Below are 15,885 nucleotides of genomic sequence, written 5' to 3' on the forward strand. Positions count from 1 at the left end.
AGCCGCCCGAAGGTGCTAAGGCGGTTACCAAAGCAGCGATGGGGATCCCCATCCAGGTCCCCCAAAAAAGCTCCTTTGGGGAGCAGGTTGGAGCCCTGCTGCTCCTGTGCCTGAAGAAGACGGGGCTGGGAGGAGGCTTGGGACCATTACCAGCTCCTTTCCCATCCTGTGGAAGGGGCTGGGATAGGAGCTTACATGGAGGAGAAAGCGCTTTAAAAGCAACCATGGCCAAACTCGGTCTAATTAAGCACCAGAGCAAATCAACAGCCTGGCTGAGACAAGGGCTTGGGGTTGCTCCACACCAGCTGCCAGGCATCAACGTGGTCCAGAGGAGGGGAGAGGTCCCTGCTCCGCTCCCCCGAGGCGTCCCGGGGACGGCAGCGGCTCTGGGCCACCCTCCTCTACTGCTGCCCCCAGCCTGGCTGGAAAGCAGGCAGTGAAATTCATTTTTAAAAACCAAAATTCTCCTATTGGCACCTTGATTTACTAGAGAACAGCTCCCACGTGTCTTCACAAGCAGTTATTGCCTCTGTATTCTCCCTCTCTCCCTACCCCCATATAAAATCTAATTCTGATATTTCCCCATCTTTAGTGGGAGGGAGAAAAAAAAAATATATTAAAATACCTTTATTTCATCACTAAAAACCATGTGTAGTGTCCAGAAACCCATAGTGTCCTTGAGCAGCCGGCTGTTAGCAACACAGGAACTAAACAGCCAAAATACCCACAAAAAATGAGATTTTAAAAGCTACGTATGCTGCAAAAGCTGCGGCAGCCGCATCCTTCCTGCGGGGAGGGTCGGGTACCAGCTCACGCCGGCGCAAGCCGCAGGGGCGCGGGGCTCCAGCCAACACCGATGTTGGGTTGCCCGGGGCTGGGCTCCCCTTCTGCTCTCCCCAGCCGGGCGCCGCTGCATGCGGATGCAGCAACCGAGCAGGAAAACTTCATTGCAAGCAGCAGCTTTCCCCGCCACGGGGCCGTGCTGCCCCAGGACCAGCGACCCCGAGGTTTTCTCCCCTAACCCTCCCCACCCCCCCCCCGCCCTTGTTACTTCTTGAAGAACTTCTTGTTGAGGAGGAAAATGAGCAGGTTGACGTTGACCTTGGCCTTATCGAACATCTTCATGACGGCTACGCCCTCGTATTGCAGCTGCAGCAGGTCCTGCGGGAAGAGGTGACCGTCAGCGGGAGGGGGCTGTCCCCCCCCTCGGCACCCAGCATCAGGTTTGCATCAGGACAGAGAGCAGGGAAATGCACGGCGAGGCTGGCTTCGAAGCCCCCCCAAAAACGAGGCAAGTGTGGGGACATCACCCCCCACCCTGCACCCCCAGGGGCACCGGCACCCCCAGGAGGGGCTCCCCACCTGGTAGTGCAGCTGGAACCGCTCCATGTCGATCCCCATGAATTTGGTTTTCACCTGGAACCTGCCCGACTCCTCGCAGGGGATGATGTCGAAAATCACGTTCCTGAACCTGAAGGGACAGAGCCGCTCGCTGCCTTCACGGCTTTCACGCAACTAAGGTCACTCACCCCCCGCCACACACGCGGCCAGACCCCCAGCCCAAAAACCCCCCCCTCCAAATCCCAACACCCCCGTGTTCTCCTGGCAATACCCAAAACAACTCACCCCATCCTTGGTGGTGGGCCCACATCCACCCTCCTCCTCCTCCCGGGCTATTTTCCCCTACCTGCCCTGCACCAGCTCGTCCCAGGGACCAGGGGTACGTACTGGCTGGGCGGCAAGTCCTCGATCTCCAGCAGCACCCCCTTCTCCAACAGCCGCGCCGCCGTGTAGCGCAGCGACTGCAGCTTCTTGTTCTTCCCGCTGAGCCTTGAAGAGAAGGGACGACGTGCTCAGAGCTGGTCTCCAACCACACGCGACCCCTCGGACCCCCAACATCTCCAGGACTCAACAACATCCAGATAGCAATAAAAAAAAAAAACATAAAAACTACTTTTTTTTCATTGCTCTTTTTTTTTTTTTTTTTTAAATTATTAGGTTTTTTTTGTAAGGAAACGTACTTGTTGCTGGCTGCCAGGTTGTCGAGGCAGGTCCTGATGTACTGATTGTAATAATCGATTTGCTCCTCGTAAAACAAGGTCTTGGCGTTGAGGCCCTGCAGGGTCTGTCTCAGCTTCAGGAGCTCCCCTCTGCGGTGCTGCCGGTAGCGCCTCTGGTTGCGGATGTCCTGGAGGCAACAAAACCGTACGAGAAAGCCGAGATAACTCGTTCTGAGCTTCATCGAAGCACCAGAGCGGGATCTCAAGAGGGTTTAGAGAGGTGACCTCCCGACTCCGCGTCCCCCAGCGCACCTTGGCCAGCTCGTTGATGAGCTCCTGGTACTGATGGGCAGAATCCACGAGCCCCAGGCTCTCCAAGCGCCGCAGGTTGCGGATGATCTTGCGCTTCTTCTCCTCCATGGACAGCCGGCTGTTGGCGGCCAGGGAGCGGTTGCGTTGCAGCTTGGCAGGGGTCTGGGCGTCCCGCAGCGCTCGCCTGTGCATGAGGTGGTCGTGGGAGGCTTCCTAGGGACGAGAAGGGGCTGAGCCTGGGGCGCGGCCGGAATGGGACGTGAGGAGATGGAGCACTCAACCCCCCCCCAACACACACACTTCGATACCAGTCTCTCCTGGCCCAAAACACGTGCTTTCTCTGAAAAACTGGAGCATAAAAGCAGTGGCCAAGCCTTCGAGAGGTGCAAGGCAGCTTTTTGCCGAGGGCCTTGTTTGCCGTTTCCCCAAGAAGTTTTTTAGCTCAGCCCCAGCAGCAGCCTCGCGCATCCCACCTCGTGCTCCGAGGCCACCGTCCACAGGATCTCCGGGAGGGAATCTCCTGGCTGGGACTGGATCACGTCCACCAGCATCTGCTTGGTGCTGGAGACCAGAGGGAGAGGTCAGGCGTCCGCTCCGGACCACCCCCCTCCTCCACCAGAGCAGCACCTTATTTAGTTGCTTCCCAAGGGTTTCTTGTCCCCCGTGAGCATCCCAACCCCCAGCAAGGTCCCCCGCAGCCCGCAGAGCCCACCCTCACCTCAGCAGCAAGCTCCTCGCGTCGCTCTCCTCGCTGCTGGTCGCCGGCACCAGCTTGCCGGTGAGGGTGAGGGAGATCTCCATTTTGCTGAGCTGGGAGAGCATCTGCTCGGCACTGCCGCCCGCTGGGCTGGGAACGCTCTCCCCTGCGAGGGCAGAGAGAGCCCAAGTAGCCACATTGGGCCAGGAGGACTGGATTCCCCAAGGCCAACGCAATCCAGCTAGAGCTTCATGCAAGAAAAGCATCCTGATCTCCATCCTCCTCCTGCCAGGGTGGGCAGTGGGTCCCAGAGCTCTACCTACCGACAAGGGACTGGACCGTAGGAAGCTCATCAAGATCTTCCAGAAGCTCGTGCAGGGGGTCTCCGTGGTGCGGCGCGATGGAATCCTGGTGCTCGAGCAGGAGCTGGATGGTGCAAGGGAGCAGAGTCAGCGCAAAGAAACGGGGCGAAGGCCAGTCGGGAGGGGACTGCCAAGTTATGAGGTTCAGGGAAGGACAAGCAGCGGAGAACCTGCAGAATCTGGATTATTTGCTTGCTTAAAAAGGGGGGAAAAAAAAAAAAGGCCAGGAGGAGCTGTGCTGGCGGGGGGATACAGAGGAGCGTGATGAAACCCAGCAGAAAGCCCAGGAGGTGAGAGCAGAAGAAGTGGAGCCTGCTTGTTTGCAGGTGAGTTTTATGCCCTTACCTTGTGCGTGTTGACGAGCTCTCCCACTGTGATGTAGATGACCGGTTTGGCCACCGCCACCATCTCCGAGTATTCGTCCACATTAAACCTCTCTTCTGGCTCAGGGACGCAGCAGGCAGCAGAGATGAACCTCCTGCAGAGAAGAACCTCCTTGGTCAGCCCCAAAAACCCTGCCACCGGCTCGTAGCCGCCCTCCCACCCCGATGCCCACCTGAACTTGTTGTGGGTGTCCTCCAGGTACTGGTTCACCCCGCAGAGATGCGCGTTCTCCCCATCGAAGGCCTTGCGGGCGGCTGCGTGCTGCAGCACTTTGGCGATGGAGCCCAGGCTGCGGCGGTGGTCGGGATGCAGGGTCACCCCGGCCGAGATGTCCACAATGTCGAAGCCATCAGGGGCCACCACCGCTGGGTTCATGAAGCGGTAGTAGAGCAGGTTCCCCACGATCTAGGGGACAAGACAGGGTGGGTGTTGGGGAGCACAGGGGCTGGTAGCTCAGCAGAGAAGAGGTGGGACCCTCCCGGAGGGGACAGCAGCACAGAGAAGAGCCCACCGTTGGCATTTCCTTAGCGGCTCAAAGAAAATGTTGACTTGAAGGCGTTTTTAAGTCAAGAGGACTTCTGTAGAGGGATACTGGCCCTTCACACGCACACACGGTTGAACCCCACCAAGCCGCGCAGACCCCCCAGCCCCGGGGTACCTTGTCGAGCTCCTCCTCCGAGGCCTTGGGGAATTTCTCAGCCAAGGATGTCCTCAGGATTTTGGCCACGTAGCGCATCCCATAGCTGAGGAGAGGGCAGGGAGAGGTCCGTCAGCATGCAGAGCGGCACCAGGCTCGGCCACCCTGCCCCATCCCTACTACCCATCACCCAAGAAGCGGCAAGCCCCCCCCAAGCCTTGGGGCGATGGAGGAGCCCACAGGAGGGGCTGGCGGCTGCAGCATCCCTCAACTCCCTCCCTTCCCCTGCCGCCAGCCCAGACGTCCCTGGAGGAAGTCTTCGTCCTCCAAGATTACCCCAAAGCTCGGCGTCTTCCTTGCGGATACCTCAATGCCAGTAGCAAAGCGCTGAGAAACGGAGTGGCAAGAAGAGCCCAGCGGGGCATTGCTGGAGGAGCAGAAGCAGCAGCACCCGCTGATGCCGGGATTTCCCCTTGTTGACACTGCAGCAACTCAGTCCTGCAGCAGCTAAGGGGCCGGGAAGCCCCCCATCGCCCAACCTCCCTTTCCAAAGCCTCGCTGGAGCTGCCTTCAAGCCAGCAGCGCTGCAGGGGTGTGCATACAAACCGTCGAGATACGTACGGGATCTTGTCTACAGAAGAGGTGATGGCAGAGACAAATTTATCCGTCATCGTGAGGAGGTTGCGGATAGAAATATCCAGCCGCCTTTGGACCTCGGGGTGGCTGAGAGCCTGCTCAGGGCTGACCTCGTACGGGAGCTTGCTGTGGATGGAAGACAAGGTTCCCATCACCACCCCAACGCCCGTCACCCTGTGGTCGGGCTAAGCCTCCTTGCTCAGGGCCTGACCTTTTCTGCCCGCTCTGCGACTCGGTCTGGTTGATCCACGCCTTGTAGATGTCCACAGGATTGGTGCGGATGCTGAGGGTCTTGTCCTGCAGGACCTCCTGCACCGGGCCACCCAGGATCTGCCGCAGGGCGTTCTGCCCGCGCGCATTGCGGTAGAAGCTGACCACCAGCCGGATCACTGTGGCGTTGCCCGTCAGGATGTCATGGACGTGGTCCACCTTGGACCTGGGGAGAGAGACGGGATGGACGCGATGGACGCGATGAAGGGGATGGACGCGATGAAGGGGATGGACCACTGTGTTTGTTCTCCAACGCAGGAGGCAGCAGCCAAAGGAGACAACTGCATCCAAGCTGATGCCCCTGCTTCAGCCTTTTCCTGGACCTGTCCCCAAGCCGGGGCACCCATGGCCACCCACCTGATCTCCTCCTGCAGCGCTGCTTTGAAGAGCTGGAGCAGCAGGTAAGCCTCCCGTGGGTTGGACGCATAGTTGTAAAGTGTAAAGATGACCGACTCCATGAACTTGGTGGACTTGTTCTGGGGCATCTGGAAGATCAGCCTAGCCAGGTACTTAGGCTGGGTCTGCAGGGACGAGGAACACCAAGCTCACCCCAAGTGTCGTGGGGTGGCAGTGGGTGGTGAGGGCCCAGGGACCCTGCACTGCTCCCCCAGCTGTGGTGGACACAGCGGAGCCCCACCAGCCCCACCTGCAGCAGGTAGAAGAGATGCTGGTAGGCCTCCAGCTTCTGCCGCTTCTCCTTGCTGAGCGACTTGAGCCCCTTCTGCTTGTCTATGGACATCAGCTCCGAGAGCTGCTCCTTGTTCTTCTTGGTCAGCTTCTTGCAGTGGGAGACCACCTCCTGGAGCCGCGCGGGCAAGGAGAGAGAAGCGTTGGTGACCGCCGGCGAGCTCCGGCGTTCAGCCCAGCTTCTGGGGCAAGGGAGGCAGAGGGACCTCAACGCTCCCCAACCCCTTCAACCACTTTAAAAGCCAAGCGATGCCAAGGAGGGGAGGACCAGCTCCGTGCTGGCTGAACACGCTCGGGCGCCGCGGCAGAGCCACGCGAGGTGGCCGAGGTTCTCCCCCCGCCGCCGTGCTCCCCACCTGCAGTGTGATCCTGTTCTTGACCAACAGCCCAATCTTGATGTCCATGAGGTCCAGGTCGCTCTCCAGCTGCCGACTGGCGCGGATCCTCTTCACCACCTCCTCCTGCAGCCGCAGCACCTCCGACTCCTCCCAGAAGTCGTGCTGGCTCTGCTCCAGCAAGTGGATGAAGCGCCGGACGATGCTCAGCGGCGGGCTCCTGGCGTGGACTGCAGCAAGGCACGGTGCCACCGCGAACGCTCGTGAGGAAGAGCGAGCAGCCCCCCCCACCGTGGTCCCTCGGACCCCCAGCATCATCGCCAAGACCCCCCCATCCTTCTCCCCAAAAAAAAAAGCATCTTCTTGCAACACCAGGACACAGGACAAGAGGGTGCCGCGCTCTGCAACACCTCCCCAGGAAGCCTTCGGGAGCGGAGGGGCAGCAGGAGCAGCCCTTGATGCCAAGGGACCACCAAGCCTCCGCCGCTCTCCTGCTTGCCACGGGGACACTGGTGGCCAGGCGGCCACCGCCTCCCCACCGTGCAGGGCCAACGAGGGAGGAGGCAGAGTCCCCTTCCCAATTAATTACAGCCACTTCAGAGCAGAGATGAGCAGGCACTTACCCAGCATCCTGTAATCCCCGCGGGCCTTGTTAGCTCGCACAAAAGCCTGGATTTTAATTACGGCTTTAATCTGCCAAGACAAACAAGGGGGTCGGGGACGTTTCCCCACAGCAGCCCCGAAACACGCGGGGAGCGGAGGGGAGCTGGACAGGCTCCCCGCTGCCCGCTCCCACCGCTGGGAATCTGCCGATGCCTGGGATGAGGGTCTCCGCAACCCAGGAGGGATTTTAGGATTTCCCCCTCCTTAGGGGTTGTTTCCCCTCCGCTTGCCGTATTTCACACCCTGCAGCAACTCCAGCAGCGCAGCTTCGCTTCCCGCGGCCGACGCACCCCTTTCCCCCCAAATTTCCTTCCCCTTTAATGGACATCTTGAAGTCCTCCTTCGTTTTTGGTGGAACCGGAGCATTTTTCTCTTTACAGAGCCTGGTAGTTTGGCTTCCAGACCCAGCAGGCTCCTTTTCCTTCCCGTCTGTCCCCGTGCAAGGATGCACCATCTTCTCCCTCCCGCTGCAAGCACTCGGGGACAGAGGTCCGACCACACGCTCAGGATCGCGCCCCTCCGTCCCCACGGCCGGCGACGCGCTCCCAGGAGCTGTTTTACTCCCCAGCCCGTCGCTCACGTTCCGCCTGAAGTAGCGCAGCCTCTCCTGGTACTTTCTCCGAGCCTGCCACATCCTCACGCCCGCCTGGATCTGGGAGAGATGCTCAAGCAAGTCGGATGCTGGAAGGACTCGGCCAAAGCGAGCGGGTGGAAAAGGGGAAAACCGAGGGGATTTTTGCCCAGCTCCCCCCCCAACGCCCCAAGACGCTGCCCAGCCGTGCCCTGGTCCAGCTGCCGTATCCCCCCGCCCCGGCCGCCTCTTTACTGGGCAGGGGGGAAATGCCACCCTCATTGCCGAGCGATGCCCGATGTGGGAGCAGAGGGTGAAGGAAGAGTTTTTCCCAACCTTTATCGCCGCATCGGCGTTGGCTTGCAGGTAGCGCAGCCTCTCCAGGTAAGCTCTGCGCTGCTTGTACCCTCTCCAACAAGCCTGGGCGTGAGAAAAGGCAACCAGCTACCGCGACCCGCGCAAGGTCAACGCGGCGTCCGCTCGGTTTTTCAGAGAGGGCGCGAGAAGAGAGGATAAGGGCGTGGGAAAACGGAGGAAACCAGCACCCAAAGCGGTTGCGTGAGAAAAACAAGCCCCGAACCATCCTCGGCTGCGCCTTGGGCGAGTCAAAAGTACAGAGCAGCGAGCACCGGCGCTCCCCGGACCCGCTGGAGGATGCTGCAAGCAGCCGCCCGTGGTTTGCATCCCCCCCCCCCGGCCCCGAGGAGGGCCGGATTCTGGCTACGTCACCTGGATCCTGATGGCAGCCGGCCGCTGCGCCCGCAGGACGTGCCGTCGTGCCGCAAACTCCCGGCGGACAAGGAAGCCCCGCAGCCGAGCCTGCAGCCTCACCACGAAGGTGATGTTGGATGCCCACAAACGTTCCCGGTCGTGCGCCGCGGTCACTCGGGTGACAACCGACTGCGGGGACACCACGCACCAGCTCAGCCCCAGCGATGCCACCGGCACCCACTGAGCCCCATCCTGCCCGTACCTGGATCTCCTCCCGGCTGAGGTGCGTGGTGCTGAGGCCACCGTCGCGCGGGCGCTGCCAGCTGCCCTCGAAGGTCTGCAGGCTCAGGTAGTACTCAGCACCATCCGCCAACCTGTGCCCGATCCAGCACGGCTTCGCGCTCCCTGCGCACCGAGGCAGAGAGGTGCTGCAGGGGGGGGGTGCTGCTCCCCCCCCCGAACGGTTCGGGCAGGGGGTGCGCCCCAGGCTTCTGGGGGTGGGGGGAAAGTTTTTGTAGTCCCCGAGCTTTTACCCGCTTGTTTCTTGGTGGCCATCAGAGCCGCGAGCTGCTCCTGGTACGCCGCGGCGCAGGCGCTCGCCACGCCGCGCAGGGCCACGTCGGGGTTGCGCAGCACCCGCAGGGTCTGCGCCGCCTTCCCCTCCTTGATGGCCTGGTTGATGGCGGCGGTGCCCAGAGCCACTGCGGGAGCAGAAGGGGGCTCACGTCAGCCCCTTCTCGCCTCCCCCCCCTCCACAGCAGCACCCTGACCGGCGGGGCCAGCACCCAGCACCCACGCCGGGGAGAGCACTCACTCCTCCTGGCTGCCACCGTGTCCTGGTTGGCCCTGCGGACCCCGTCCTGGATCTCTTCCCACCAAAGCACAGCTCCATCATCCTCCGTGGCCTACGAGACAGGGGGAGATGGCGAGGAAGAGGGGGTCTAGCGAGCTGCACAGCCCCCCCCCTCCCCGAGAGCTTCAGCCGCGCCGGTCTTGCGCTACATCACCCCTCGAGCACCTTCTGCTTTGCAGGGTGCCGCGCTGCCGGGGGGATGCCACCCCACCTGGGCTTTCAGCCTTCGTGCCCGAGCCAGGACGTGGTGGTAGCGCCGAGCGGTCGGGAGGGTGACGTCGGGCAGGGCGGCCGCCGGCAGCAGCAACGCCGCCAGCGTCTTCTCGGGGTCCGCCTGCACCAGCGCCTCGTTAATCAGCCGGACAGCGAGGACTCCTGCGTGGGAGGGAAGGGACAGGCGGTTCCCTTGGGTGCTCCGGGCACCCAAGGGAGTCGCAGCCCAGGGTAGTGCGAGGTTCTCTAGTGTCTCCTTAGGGCTGGGCTCCCCGTGCAACCACCCTCCCGGGAAGTTTGCAGAAGCCCCTGCTCGACCAAACCCCAGGTGGGCAGGACTCACGGTCGTTTTCTTCTTGCACCGATGAATTGGTGTCGTTCACGCTGTCCTGGATGTCATTCCAGCTCAGGAACTCGCCTCCTGCTTCCCTAGATTGGCCTTTCAGCTGCAGTAAGTCCTCAAAATACCTGCAGGAGGGACACACGGCAACGGCTCGGTGCATTTTAAGCAGGAACAGTGCCTGCCAGAGCCAGCTGCCTTGCTTTTCCGAGGGGAAAAGGTAAAGCACAGGGCGGGGAGGCTGATGAAACAAGCCCACACAAAGCCCGGGCGCCCTGACCGTCTCCTCCCAAGGGGTTGCTCCACGCCACCCACCCCAAACGCAGAGACCGTCTCCTTACCGCTGCGCGTTTGCACCCTCAACACCCGAGAGGCCCAGGGCAGAGCTGACCAGGCTGCTCCAGAGCCCGTCGGGGTCCCCGGCATCCAAGGCTCTGTTAACCAGCGCCACGGCCGAAAGCATCTCCACAGCCACGAACAGCTCCTCCTGCACCAGCTCGCCCTGCATGGGACAGGCAGAGACACTGACCCCCCCGTATCCCCATCCTCCAGCCCCAGCGGGCACGGGGGAAACCCCCCCCAATCCTAGCAGAGGCACCGATCCCCGATCGGTGGCACCCAGAGCCCATCCCCGGGGGGGGCTCTCACCCGCGGGTGCTGGCGCTGCAGCAGGGTCAGCTGGCGCTGGTAGAGGGGGGCGGCGAGGGGGTACACGTTGGGCAGCTGCGCTGCAGGGTCCATCAGCGCTTCCAACGTCGCAGCCGGCATCCCTTCTCGGATGGCCGCGTTGATCCGGCTGACGGCCCGCAGCACTGAGGGGGAAACCGGGGTGAGCTGCGGCGGGGGGGGGGGGGGTTGCAGGAGGTGCCCGTGCCCGGGGATGCGCCGGGCGGCAAAACCCGCCGCAAGCACCGCGTCCACCCCAGCCCCTCACCGGCTCGCTCCTCCTCGCCCTTCTTGTTCGCCGCGAGGATCCCTGCCTCCACCTCCTCCTGCTCCAGCAGATCCACGTAGCCCAGCTCCTGCAGCGGGCAGAAACGAGGGGGCTTCGGCTCTCACGCCAGATCCTGCTTGTGCTGACGGAGCAGCCACACTCAGACCCCTTGCAGAGAGCCGCTGATCGGCAGAGCGACCCCCTGCCCCCCCCCCCCCCACTCCTCCTGGGGACCGCTGCAGTCCTGGGGTGCCACCCCAGCACCCCGCTCCCGCCAGCCCCTACCAGCGCCTTCTGCTCCCGGTCCGTGCTGAGCTGCTCCAAGTAGCGGTCGAGGTGGTCCCGCCGGAGGTCGCGCAGGGCCAGGACGGGGTCCTGCAGCGCGCGGTACAGCGCCGGCGCGTCCTGTCTCTCCAGGGCATCGTCCACCTCCTCCAGAGCTCCGTGCACTGGCAGAGAGGCCGGTTTACACCCAGAGAAGGTGAGCGGGTAAATCCCAGCTCCGGGGAGCAATAATTTTCATTTCTCCTTGGAAATACACAGCCAGCCCTGCTCCCCGCCGGGTCTGAAGCTGGCCTGAGCAGACAGCCCCCTTCTGCTATGCCCACCACCCCGGGCAGGCTCTCCCCTGCAGCCTGGGGTACCACGGTCCCACCGATAAGCTCAGGAGACCCCCCCCTCCAGGAGGGAAGCCACAGCTTTGCTCACCGTTCACTTGGTTGATGTTCCCCTGGATTTCAGCCTGGGTCAGACACCGGTCGTAGATGTCCTCTCCCTCGGGGATCACCTGCAGGTACTGGAGAGGGACTCCCCACCCTGAGCTTTCCGCCCGCGCGCACCCCAACGGCACGCAGTGGGGGTCCCCACCACTTTCCCCCCCATCTTCTGAGCAGCACAAGGGCTCCCAGGCTGCGTTTTACCCACCAAGCGTGGGGACGGTCTCTGACCAAGAGGGACCCCCTCCAGCTGGAAGCACCCACCAGCACATCAGCAAAGGGGCTGCTCCTCTCCCAGTCCCCCCAGGACCCCCCGTGTCCTCCTCACCCTGTTCCTGGCATTGCCACCCTTCTCCAGCTTCGCCCGGTGAAGCACCTCCTGGTAGGCGCCCGCCAGCACCTCGCGCAGGTCGAGAAGCATCGCGTTGGGGTTGCGGAGGGCCACCATCGTCTGCGCCGCCACCCCCCGATCCACCGCTTCATTGATGGCCAGCACCGCGGCGTGGACTGGAGGCGAGGCGGGAAGGTGAGACGGGGCACGGAGAACGGCGACAGACCATCCGCTATATCCCTGCGCGCGGTGGGACAGGCCGTGCCACGCACGATGATGGGAACCCCCCCTTCTCAAAGAGACTTCACTGCCCGGGAAGTCTCAGTGTCATAGAATCACAGAATCATTAAGGTTGGAAAAGACCTCTAAGATCATCGAGTCCAACCATCAACACCATGGCCACTACACCACGTCCCCAAGCGCCTCATCTACACGGCTTTTAAATCCCTCCAGGGGTGGTGACTCCACCACTGCCCTGGGCAGCCTGGTCCAAGGCTTGACAACCCTTTTGGTGAGGAAATTTCTCCTAATGTCCAGTCTAAACCTCCCCTGGCGCAACTTGAGGCCATTTCCTCTCATCCCATCGCTGTTACTTGGGAGAAGAGACCAACCCCCACCTCGCCCCAACCTCCCTTCAGGGAGCTGTAGAGCGATGAGGTCTCCCCTCACCTCCTCTTCTCCAGGCTGAACACCCCCAGTTCCCTCAGCCGCTCCCCATCGGACTTGTCTCTACAACAAGCCCAGCTAATGCAAACCCCAGGTGCTGCTGGCAGGGAAGGGGCTGTGCCAGCCCTTGCAGCCATGCACGGGTCCAAGGAGAGCAACCGGTGCCTCCAGAGCATCCCCCCGAGCATCCCCCCGAGCATCCCCCCGTTTGCTGGCCCCAGATTTGACATTCAGGGGCTGAGCTGAGATCCCGCTGATGCACAGCACCGCTCCCCCCGCGGGCACCCGTTACCTGCTGCTTCATCCACCGAGAGCTCGTTGGCCAAAATGCCCCCGATCTTGCTGAAGGCGGGCAGCTGCAGGCCGTACTTCTCCAGCTCCCGCTTCATATGGTTGATCTCCTCCTCTGGAGCAGAGCAGAGAGGCATCAGCGCTCAGCACCAGCACCGTGGTCCAGCACTGGCGTGGGGGCAGCCAGCAGAGCCCCCCCCCGCTCCCCTCCCGAACCAGAGGGTGCAGAAGACACCCACGCTGGGGTAAGCATGACCGAGGCAGCTTCGGAAAAGCTCGCCCAAGGTCTTCGCCACCCCTCCCACCGCAGGGGTCGTTGGCAAACCCCCACCGCGGCGCCGTACCCGTGAAGTCCACTTTCCCGTACAAGTCCTGGATCTGAGGAGCCAGCCCCAGCTTGAAGAGGTACAAGCTGAAAGACGAAGCAGACACACGCCATGACCCCGCAGTCGCTTCCTTCTCCCTCCCGACGCTTCTGCGTCACCCCAACCCCGGGGGTGATGCCACCGAAGGGTCCGTGAGCACGAGCACAAACCATGACAACAGTTTTGGCCCCGGAGCCGGACCAGGGCCACCCACCTGAGGGCGTGGATGCAGTAGACCACCCGGGGCATGTTCTTCTTGTCGTAGATGTCGGTGGTCTCCGGGTGGAAGATCTGCCAACAAGACAAGAGACAGCTCAGGCGGAGACGCCACCGAGATGGTCCATGGGGAGGATGGTCCAAGGGCGGGGGGGGACAGAGCTGAAGCCCCCCTGCAACGCCACAATGAGCCGAGGCGGCGGCGTGCAGCCGCAAGGGCAAAGGCCAGCGCGTCCCTTGGCCGGGGGGGGCGGAGGGGGGACGTTACCGAGGGAAGCCCCACGTGGCTCATGGCATCGCGCCAGTAGTTGATGTTATCCGTGTGCCGAAAGTGAAGCCCGGCTGCCTGGAAGAGAGGAAGCCGGGGTCAGGCTGAACCCCACCTTCTCCCATCCCTGGGGTCCCCCTCTCCCCCAAACCCAGGGCATGAGGTTAAAGACAGAGGCAAAGCCTGTGACCCCCCCCCTCCCCGGGACAGCGCAGCTCAGAGACCCCGTTTGCAGCCCTGCTCTATTAAATTGTCCCTTAACGATTGCAATCCGCGTGTCCCTCCTCACTTTGCATTCACCAGCGACGGAAAGGTTCCTGCAAGTTTTGGGGTACGCCCCAAGGAACGCATCCCCCGGTGCCGCAGTCTTACCTCGTACCGCGTCTGCTCGCGGTCGTAGATCTTCTTCAGAGGGACCACGGCGGGGGCAAAGCAGTGGCCCAGCTTGGCCAGGACGACCCCGTTGCGCAGAGTCTCTTCCAGCTCCGTGGGGGGGGGCAGCTCCTCGCTCAGGCAGGCCTCCATCCAGCTGGCCGGGCAGAGAGGGGGTGCGTCACGGACCCCCGGTACCCCCACCCAGACCCTTTCCAGACAGGAGAAGCAGCACCCGAAGGAGACACCCACCCCATCCCCATCAATCCCCCCCCCGCCAGCAGGGGGAGGTCGGGCCCCCCCGCTTTGCTGCGGGGTTTAGCAGGCGGCTGTTTCTCAGTTTGGGTGCAACAGCATGGCTGAATGTGCCCCCCCCCAAAAAAAAAACCCCAACCCCCAAACCCACCTTTGAAGGGTCAGAAAGCACCAGAAGCAGGCAGGATTTTGCAGCCTCCCCCCACCCAGACCCCCTGTGCTTTATCCCCTCCCCCTGCCCCTTGCATTCCTTCCCCCCCCCCCCCCAATTTTAAGCTCCCCAGGTCCAGCCCCACCGCTTGGCTTCCTCCAGGTGACACAGGTACTGGTAGGCGACGTTCTGCCTCCTCCGCTCGTCCATCTCCTCTGCGGTGAGGCGCTCGCCTGGGTGGGTGACAGGGGCGGCTTTTTTAAGCACCCATCCCCCCCCAAATTACGATTTCGCAAAGGAGAGGCAGGGGTTTGGCGCAGCAGCCGCCCGCGCCTCCCACGGCCCTCGCGTGGGTGGCACCGCACTCGGAGGTGACGGTGACACCGGCCAGGCCCTTCTGGCGGTTGGAGGAACGTTCCCAATTTCCCGTTTTCCCAAAGTAGACCCAGAGCCAGCACCCGGGGGGGCGGCGGAAGGGTTGGGGTCCTTTCGTGCCGCTGGTGCTGGAGGCACCCGTGACGGCTGGGTGGCACCCAGCAGCACCCCCACCAGGCACATTCCTCAAAACGCGTCCCCTCCAGCTTGTCCCCAGGTGCCTGGGGCTCCACCACTGTCCCCCATCCACCCACACCCCCACATCCCCTGCACCCCACAACCCCCTGCACCCCCAGACCTGCCTGGTCCCCACATCCACCTGCACTCCAACCCCCCTGCACCCCACACCACTGCCTGCCCCCCCCAGACCTGCCTGTCCCCCCAATCCCCCTGCCCCCCACAGACCTATCCCCCCAACCCCCCTGCACCCCAGACCTGCCTGCCCCCACATTCACCTGCCCCCCCACATTCCCCTGCGCCCCCAGACCTGCCTGTCCCCCCACATCCCACTGCACCCCCAGACCTGCCTGTCCCCCACATCCCACTGCACCCCCAGACCTGTCTGTCCCCCACATCCACCTGCCCCCCAACCCCCCTGCACCCCCAGATCTGCCTGTCCGCCAACCCTCTTGCACCCCCAGGCCTGCCTGCCCCCACATTCACCTGCCCCCCCACATTCCCCTGCGCCCCCAGACTTGCCTGTCCCCCCAGACCCCCACCCCACTGCCTGCTCCCCACATCCCCCTGCACCCCCAGACCTGCCTGTCCCCCCAGACCCCCACACCATTGCCTGCCCCCCACATCCCCCCGCACCCCCAGACCTGCCTGCCCCCCACATCCCCCCGCACCCCCAGACCCGCCTGTTCCCCCACGCACTTGCACCCCCCAAAGCTGGCTGCCTCCCCTCACCCTCCTGCCCCCCAAGTGCCAGCCCCCCCATGCCGGTCACTCACAGCGCACCGGCCCCGCTCCCTCCATGGCTGCGGCCGCGGCGGCTCCACCCGCGATTTGAATCTCCCGCCGCCCACGTGGCACCGCGCGTGGGCCGCCGGGCGCTGTAGTCCGGCACCGGCAGCGGGGGTGTCCCGGGACCGGCGCGCCCCGGGGTGCGGGGGGAGCCCATGGGTGCGGGGGGAGCCCATGGGTGCGGGGGGAGCCCTGGGGTGCGGGCATGCACCGGGGTGCAAGGTGAGCCCATGGGTGCAAGGAGTGGCACACACCGGGGTGCGGGGGGAGCCCATGGGTGCGGGGGGAGCCCATGGGTGCAGGGAGAG

At 63.2% G+C, this 15,885-nt stretch overlaps 1 protein-coding gene across 1 annotated transcript; it reads right to left on the minus strand.

Moving 5' to 3' along the window:
- Positions 1-289: 289 nt before the first annotated feature.
- Positions 290-14,461, minus strand: IQGAP3 (IQ motif containing GTPase activating protein 3). Its single transcript, XM_075176044.1, has 37 exons — positions 14,382-14,461; positions 13,831-13,987; positions 13,459-13,536; positions 13,189-13,265; positions 12,954-13,021; positions 12,611-12,724; positions 11,650-11,828; positions 11,314-11,401; positions 10,891-11,054; positions 10,606-10,693; positions 10,320-10,483; positions 10,013-10,173; positions 9,675-9,799; positions 9,330-9,493; positions 9,080-9,170; positions 8,799-8,966; positions 8,528-8,670; positions 8,284-8,454; positions 7,891-7,974; positions 7,564-7,635; positions 6,944-7,013; positions 6,342-6,550; positions 5,945-6,097; positions 5,656-5,819; positions 5,240-5,464; positions 5,014-5,154; positions 4,414-4,498; positions 3,928-4,160; positions 3,717-3,849; positions 3,333-3,435; positions 3,031-3,175; positions 2,786-2,873; positions 2,313-2,525; positions 2,022-2,188; positions 1,729-1,830; positions 1,363-1,471; positions 290-1,161 (listed from the first exon to the last, which is right to left on the minus strand). The coding sequence occupies exons 1-37, from the start codon at positions 14,444-14,446 to the stop codon at positions 1,048-1,050; spliced, it is 4,875 nt and encodes a 1,624-aa protein (XP_075032145.1). The 5' UTR covers positions 14,447-14,461; the 3' UTR covers positions 290-1,047.
- Positions 14,462-15,885: the final 1,424 nt, after the last annotated feature.

The sequence above is a fragment of the Calonectris borealis genome, chromosome 29, assembly GCF_964195595.1.
Source record: "Calonectris borealis chromosome 29, bCalBor7.hap1.2, whole genome shotgun sequence".
NCBI classification, from domain to species: domain Eukaryota; kingdom Metazoa; phylum Chordata; class Aves; order Procellariiformes; family Procellariidae; genus Calonectris; species Calonectris borealis.